The 8148-nt window shown below is 41.3% G+C and overlaps 1 protein-coding gene across 1 annotated transcript; it reads right to left on the reverse strand.

Annotated features, from left to right (window-relative positions):
• Nucleotides 1-3566: 3566 nt before the first annotated feature.
• On the reverse strand, nt 3567-4010 carry LOC149259007 (uncharacterized). The gene has a single exon (XM_089445350.1). The coding sequence runs from the start codon at nt 4008-4010 to the stop codon at nt 3567-3569; it is 444 nt and encodes a 147-aa protein (XP_089301476.1).
• Between the last annotated feature and the right edge of the window lie 4138 nt (nt 4011-8148).

Genomic DNA, 8148 nt, shown 5'->3' on the forward strand with positions numbered 1-8148 from the left:
CAAATTCCTTCCATTCCTGATCTTCCATGCCAATCCTTGTTCGATTACTTTGAAGGAATCCACAGTTGCTTTCCATATCACCGAGACATTCTTCTTATTCTTTGCTGGGTTTCTAATCCATTCTTATAAAGGAGCTGGGTCTATATATTTCCTTTTCACTACTCTTGTCCATAAATTTTTCATCTTTATAAGTCTCCAGCCAGATTTTGCAGCTAGCAAGAGGCTGAAGTCCGGAAGACTTTTTATCCCCCACCCTCCCCAATCTTTTGGCCTTGTCACTTTGTCCCAGGAAACCCATGGAAGGACAAAGTTCTCCTTTGAGCTAGCCCATAAAAATTTGCTACAAATTCTCCTTATTTTCTCCAAAATACCTTTAGGAACCCATGTTAATGCTGCCCAGTAGACTGGGATGGCCAGTAGTACTGATTTGATAAGTGTCAATCTCCCGGCTCTGGACAACCATTTGTAGCTCCAATGAGAGATTCTGGCTTCTATTTTGGCGATCAACCAGTTCCAGTCCTCTTTCTTATATGCATTTGGTTTAAGCCAGAAACCTAGATACTTGAAAGGGGATTCCATATTACTCGATTGATAAGGAAAGAGCGAAAGCATCTGTGCATTTTCTTGTCTGTCTAGTCGTTCCATTATTAACTAAGATTTCCTGGAGTTTATCTGCAGTCCAGTTGCTTTCAAGAATAGATCAAGATTTTTTTTTAATTCCTTTATCTGATTAGACTCTCCATTTGTGAAAACCTGAATGTCATCAACAAAAAGGAGATGAGAAATATACAAGTTGATAGCTACTTCGAGACCTTTTACCTTGCCTTCCCTTTTGGACTTTTGAATCAGCTGGCTTAACCCTTCTGCTACTAGAAGGAAAAGCAGAGGGGACAGAGGGCAGCCTTGCCTCAGTCCCCTCTGTCCTTTGAAAAATGGAGAGGCTGCGCCATTGATGAGGACTACATAGCTGACATTTGTAATACACCCCATGATCCAACTGATGAAATCTGTTTTGAAACCTAAATGAGTTAGGAGCAGACGGACATATATCCAATTTATCCGGTCATAAGCTTTGGATAAGTCAATTTTTATAACTGCACCCTTCTTATTCTTCTGCCTAACACTGTGCAATACCTCCTGAGCTACACCGATCGCTTCATGTATTTGTCGTCCATTTAAAAACCCGAATTGTTCCATTGAAATGTGTCTAGACAGAATTGGTTTTATTCTGATCGCGATCACCTTTGCAATAATCTTGTATATACAGTTGCATAATGAAATTGGTCTGAAGTCTTCAAAGGTTTCAGGAACTTCCTTCTTTGGGATGAGGGCTATAAAAGTTGCATTGAAAGGACTATAAACCTCTCCCTTCTTCCTGGACTCTTCTACTACTTCAGTTATTTCTGCTCCAATCAGATCGAAGAAATGGAGAAAGAGTTCTATGGTCCATCCGTCCGGCCCAGGGCTTTTTTCTTTTGCCATAGATTTCATGACACTTTCAACTTCCTCCTTTGTAACTGGCCTTATCAGATCCTCTGCTTCTTCCTCCTCCACGTACCTTGGGAAACATTGCGTTGTTTTGATAACCTCGGCAATGGTGATTTCTCCTTGGTCTGCAAATAAGTTCTGGAAATGACTTTGCCCTAATGCTGACAGAGATTCAAATGTCTTTGCCTCTCTTCCTTCTTCATTTTTAAGGTTCCAGATAGTGTTTGCAGACTTCCTCCCTTTTGCATAGTTGTGGAAAAAACTTGTGTTTTCATCCCCTGCTTTAAGCCAGATCGCTCTGCTCTTGAGCCGCCATTCCTCTTCTTTTGCCAGAAGGATTTGATTTTTGAGTTTCTCAAGGTGGAGGATCCTCTCTTTTGATTCCTGTGTTGCGTAACCATCCTCCTCTATACTTTCCAGCTTTTGAAGTTCCTCACTTATCCGAGTTATTTCCTCATTCTGTTTTACCTTCCTGTCCTTCGCCCATATTATAGTTGCTTTCTTCAGTCTTTTGAGGTTTTCCATGAACAGGAACCCTTTGTCCTCTGAGGTGCTAAGGTCAGGATGCCTCCAAGTTTCTTTAAATAATTTGATGTAAGAATCTTCTTGCAGCCAAGATGCATTGAACTTGAAGGGTGCTGGCGGCTTTGGAGGAGGTTTTGAGAGTTCTAAGTAAACTGGAAAGTGATCTGAAGGCCCTCCCTCTTCAACCCATTGCCGAAACATAGGGATCGTGGAGGATAGTGCTTCATTAATGAGGAACCGGTCCAGTCTTTTTGCCACTCTTGCTTCTCCTACTCTCCTGTTCCTCCAAGTCGGCTTTAACTTAATAAGATTAACATCAATTAGGTTGTTGGCTGTTAAGAGATTTTGGAAGAAATCTGTCAGCGGATCTTCCCTAGCCGAAGGTCCCCAGGCCTCCGCTCTTCCTATTGAGAAGTTTAAGTCTCCACCCAGCACCATGTAATTATTCTTCAGAGTCGAGTTTGACATCAGATCGTTCCAAAAGGCCACCCTCCCTTGACAAGGCCCATATATGTTTAAGATTGTTAAAGGAAATTCGAATTCAGGGGATTGAATTTCCATACCCATCACCTGCTTCATGCCCCATTGGTTCCTTATCTTAATTCTCCCTTCCCTATATCCTACCGCCAATCCACCTGAGTGTCCTTCTGAGTCCATAGCCGAGAATTTCCATCCTGGAAGGAGGGCATTTAGCACCGATTCTACTTCTGCTCCATTCCCCAAGGTCTCCTGAAGTAGAAGGATATCTGATTTTGAATTCATGACCATCTCCCTAAGAGCCAGTTTTTTGGGTTTACTGGCCAAACCCCTGCAGTTCCATGATGTAAGAATCATTTCGGAATGATTTCAGGGGCCTGCACCGCTCTAAGTGCCCCAGTAATTGACTGTTGCTTCCCATCTGCCACATCATGTTTTGCTTTTATCTGGGCCATGGAGAGATTGGATTTCCTTCCCCTTTTTTTCCTTTTCAGACTCAGAGGAGGGGATAGTCCTATGCCACCCACAGTATCTAAGGGGTCCAGTTTGGTGTCCAGGGATCTAAGATTGTATGGGCAAGTAGGATGATGGACCGGGGGGATAGGATTAGAGGAAGCACCTTCACAATTCAGATCTAAGGAGGGGATTGCGGCCGAGATGATTTCAATGCAGTTTTCCACTGTGTTTCTTTCATGACTTTCAATAAATTCATTGTTATCAGAAATGAAATTTTTTGAAGGAGATTCAGGGACCAGACAATCTTCATTTATTTCTGAATTGAGAATAGGGGAAAATTTTGGATCTAAGCACATACCCTTTGCGTCCTCGCTCTCGATGGGATTTTGAGTTGTTGTCGTTTCCACAGTGGTCTCCATAATTGCTCTTGCGCCCCCGAGCTCGAGATCTTTGTCTACCCTTTTGAGCTGAGTGTCTTGAATTACTGCATTCGGTGTCTGCCCCCCCTGTTGATAATCCATCTCCATTTCTGCCTCTGTCTGGTGTACTGAGGTCTCCTTCCTCTGTAAATTCTGGTTGAGACGGGCAGCCTTCTCTAATTGCGCTGATGTCCTCTGGAATCATCTCCGTCGCCTTCCTAAGGGGCATTCCTTAAGCAAATGACCATATACATGGCATCTATGGCACCTGAAGGGCAAATATTCATAGTCCAGGATCTGTTCAAAGATGAAATCTTTGTACTGGAGATTGATCTTCTCTGCTAGTCCTCCGCTTGGATTTAGGCTGACAAGGATCCGCGCCATAGCCTTATTCTGAGTTTGCTTGAAGGACATGTCCGCTTCCAGGAAAGTACCCAGTCTGTTCCCTATTGCCTTGAAAACTGATTCGACCCACAGGAAGGAAGGCAGCCCTGGTGCCCTCACCCAAACCGGGAAGACATCTGTTTTCTCATGAACAACGTCGAACAACGGACTCCATTTTTTTAGAAGAACAGGGATGTTCCCGAAGGCCCAATTCTTTTCGACCACCCAATCGGCCGCCTCTTTATGCTCAAAACGCACCATGAACCAGCCCTTTGCTAGGGTTGAAACCTCGAAACCTCTAATGAGGTCGGTCTGCCAATTTTGTTCCCCCCATGCTTTAATGAAATTGGAAGAGAATTTTTTCCCTCTCGCCCTACCGACCAAGGTGCATTCAGCCACCTCCAGGGCCTCTTCAATCTACACGTCCATGCCCAAAACCAGATTCCCTTCCAAATCCTGCGAGTTGATTGGTCTCTGTTTTTTCCTTTTCTCCCCTTTTTTCCTTGTCCCGACGTCCTCCTCCCTTGATTCCTTGTTTATCTCGTTCCCTTCTAGCTGTTCCAGGCCGGGATTCAAGGGGGAAAGCCTTTGCTCGAAAGGGGCTAGACGCGAATTGATTATAGAGTTATTGAAAGGCTCTGCTAGGGATTGATTTTGTACCTGAGACTCCAATGCTGATCCAGAAGGGTTCTTTCGAGGGTCTGGAGGTCCTTCAGGCCCGTCTTCCCTCCGTCCTTCAATCCTTTTGGGACTGCTTTGACCTTTGGCTATAGATGCCCTAGTAACAGCCGAAACCCTTCCGAAACCCCCTTCGGTCCTTTGCCCCGTGCTTGTACCAAAATTAACGATGTCCTCTAAGCCTCCAGAGAGAACCGGGCCGATGGATGGGGGTTTCCCTTTGCTGCCTTGGAGGAAATGTCGAGAGCCTGCTGCATGCAACTCATTTCTGCTCGCCTTGCTTGAGTGCTGTAGATCTTGGGATCCCTGGTAAAAATAGTCATTCCCCTCCAACTTCTTGATCGAGTGAAGAGAGGACTGGCTAATCCTTAGTGTTTCCGGAGAAAGAGGGACTGAACTTAGAATTTCAGGTGCTCCAAAGTATCGTTCGATGTTCTAGGCTGTTGGGTCTTTCCCCCAGACCGATAGGATATCCTCCATAGCCGGGTCTAGGTCCACGAGTTCGTTTGAGTTAACCATGGTTACTGTGAGGGTTCACGAGGTTACTCGCCGTTCGTTTTCGCTGCCAGCACAATGATCCTGCCTCCTACCCTCGGCCTGGCTTGTCCTCGTTTCATCCTATGCTCGTGCGCCCAAACCCTCGCTCTTTCCTCCATCGCTCCCCTTCCTTACCGTGTCCCCGGTATCCTTTGATGTTGCCGTAAGCCCTCGGCCTGGCTTGTCCTGGTTCCATCCTATGCTCGTGCGCCCAAACCCTCGCTGGTTCCTCCATCGCTCCCCTTCCTTACCGTGTCCCCCACCGAAACCGATTCCCTCTAATCTGGACTATGCCATCTTTTCATGACACTCTCAATGAAATTTCCAACTTCGCTGTATTCTCCCACCGAAATAAATCCTCCACATGCATCACAAACTCTGCAACAAAAGTGGAGAACGACTCGGAGCCCACGGAGGACAATGAAGCTAAACCATCCTCCACATGCATCACAAACTCTGCAACAAAAGTGGAGAACGACTCGGAGCCCGCGGAGGACAATGAAGCTAAACCCAATGGAAGCACAGGCAATCACATTCTTACTTAACTACAACAAAAAAGTACCCTTTAAATATCCACTTAAAAGTGGCTTCACTTCATAAATTTTTTATAAAATACTTTGTTTATATATATGAAAATATTCTTGAATATATAGATACACTTATACTTTTGAATATACCTTTAACTTGTCACAATTGTGAAAACCATTTTTTTTTAATATAACTTCAATTCTTAAACCCCATTTTGATTTAAAATTTTTAATATAAACTTCTTACCTCAAATGATTAGTTTATAACCTTGAAGGTGAGACACAATAATTTAATTACTCTTACCCTTTTTTAAATATTGTTTCACTTGAGATATATTTTTTGTGGTCTGCCCCCCTTTTTTAATGGAATTTTAATTAGTTATTAAATTAAGTGTGGGATTTCCTTTACATACGAATGAAAACACAATTTAGAGATGCGACATTTTGTACAACAGTCCGTAAAGCCTGTTGATGCGTTTATACAAATATTAAAATTCAGTATGTAAAACCTGTTGATGTGTTTATACAAATATTAAAATTCAGTCTGTAAAACCTGTTGAAATACAAAGATTAAACTTCTGGAACCAGTAGATGATTCACACAAACCACGAATTGATTACAAAGTGTTCCCCTTTTTTTATTTAGAACCATTGAAACAGGAAGAAATTGAGGTTAAATCTTGATTTTTTGCAGTTAAAATGTTTTTAACTATATATTTGGATTCAGCATCCTCGAAAACCCCTGAGACGCTTTCATTGTGCAGAAACTAGCTATCAAACTTGCGATTCCAATAATTTCCTGCCGAATTTTGACCGGAAACACCCACAGAAAAACTTTCAAAAAATCGAATTATAGACAACTGCTTAAAAATGTTAAATGAGCGATACCGATTTGTATAACACAATTTTTATTGTACGGTTTGCCAATGTCTGTACGGATGGCTGGGTTACAAGTTGGTGTTTCAGAGTCGTCTCCTTTCATTTTCCTAGCGGAATGTGGCAGCGGGAACAACAGCTATAACTCATGGAATCGATTGGAGCAGAGGGACCATGGAAGTGTTCAGTTGGCGCTGGACGTGTGAGGGATGCGTGCAATAGAATGGAGGCGGCGATGGCGTAGTTGGCGGTTGCGGCATCCGACCTAGTTTCGCAATTGCGGCGACGAGGTGGAAACACTGCGAGTTACAAAAACTGCGAAAGTGGCTTATACCGGGTCGACCTGGCTGCTGCCTTGAGGGGGGATGGTCGATAGGGGACTCGGCGGCTGCGACGCACACCAACGGCTAATGTAATTTATGATGTTTTTTTTTTTTCCCCAATTTTTATTTGAGGTAACCCCTTTTCTTATTTTTTAAATATTTTTAGTTTTTGCTTTGATACATATTTTTTTATTTTTATTTTTTATTTTCTAATATATAGAATTTTTTTTATTTTTTTCCAATTTTTTCTTTTTATATTTTTTGGTTTTAAATTTTATTTTTTTGCATTTTTATTTTTTTATATATATATTTTTTGATTCTTTTTAATTAGTTAAAAATAGACAAAGGCCTCTAAAATCAACAAATGAAAAATTCTCAAAATTTCTAAACCAAAATGCTTTTAGTTTCAGGACAACAAGGTCAAGGTTGATGGCCATATGTTGGCATCAACTAATGTGGTTCAGATACGAATGTAACGAACAAGGTATGTATACTCACACGAATGCGAACAAGGTATGTATACTCACACGAATGCTTTAATAGCAATGTAAAGAATAAAATTCTTATACACAATAGAGTAATCTTCAAAATACTTTGAAGACAAAGACATCGAGTGTAGGACAAGTAGTTGTATATTGAGTATTATATAAAACAATTGATATGATGATGTGAATGTTATGGAATAAGACCTTCTTATATACCTAGGTAGGTGCATCTCCATGAATGGTCATGTATTTTAGAAATGTCTTCCCATTAAACTAATGACTATTTAATTAATCATTACGATCATTTATGATTTACATTTGTTTATATTTATTTTATATTTATATATATTATAATCATAACAATATCCATGCTAAATTAAATTTGAAATGACATTTTGACTTTATAGAGTCTCCTTTCTATTTGAAGAAGATGGGGTGATGGTCAAAACTACCCGTCACTCCTACCCATTGGTGAAAAATGGGAATACCATCAAAGCTTCAACCACCAAGGACCGTTCAATCAAGTGATAAATCATGGCCTCTATAGTCTTCCTATTTTTCCATGTAGGTTTATACTTGCTCATATCAACATCGACCAACTAATGCATCTCTAGAATGTGAGAGAAGAAATTTGAGAGGAGGTCTTGGTGGGTATGTTCGCCCTAGATTTTATAAGCACCCAAGGAAAAATTAAGGTCACCTATAGTAATCAAATTCTCAACATTCATGAACAAATGAGGCGTCAATATTTTCCAAAAAAAAACTATATTGAGATGACCCATATATGTTCACCAACTTGAATTACATACCTAGTTTTGCAACAAAAATATGTGCCCCCATAAACCCTTAAGGTCCCCAAGAGCTTAAGAGTTTAATAGTTATTTACTTAAAGCCCATTTGAAGACCACCAAAATGCCTTTTTGCATCCATAAAAAAAAGGACCATCTAGAAAATAAAGTTTCGAAAACTTTTCG

The sequence above is a fragment of the Pinus tabuliformis genome, chromosome 6 (genome assembly GCF_031772625.1).
Source record: "Pinus tabuliformis cultivar Carrire ecotype Pingquan chromosome 6, CPIR1, whole genome shotgun sequence".
In the NCBI taxonomy this organism is placed as follows: domain Eukaryota; kingdom Viridiplantae; phylum Streptophyta; class Pinopsida; order Pinales; family Pinaceae; genus Pinus; species Pinus tabuliformis.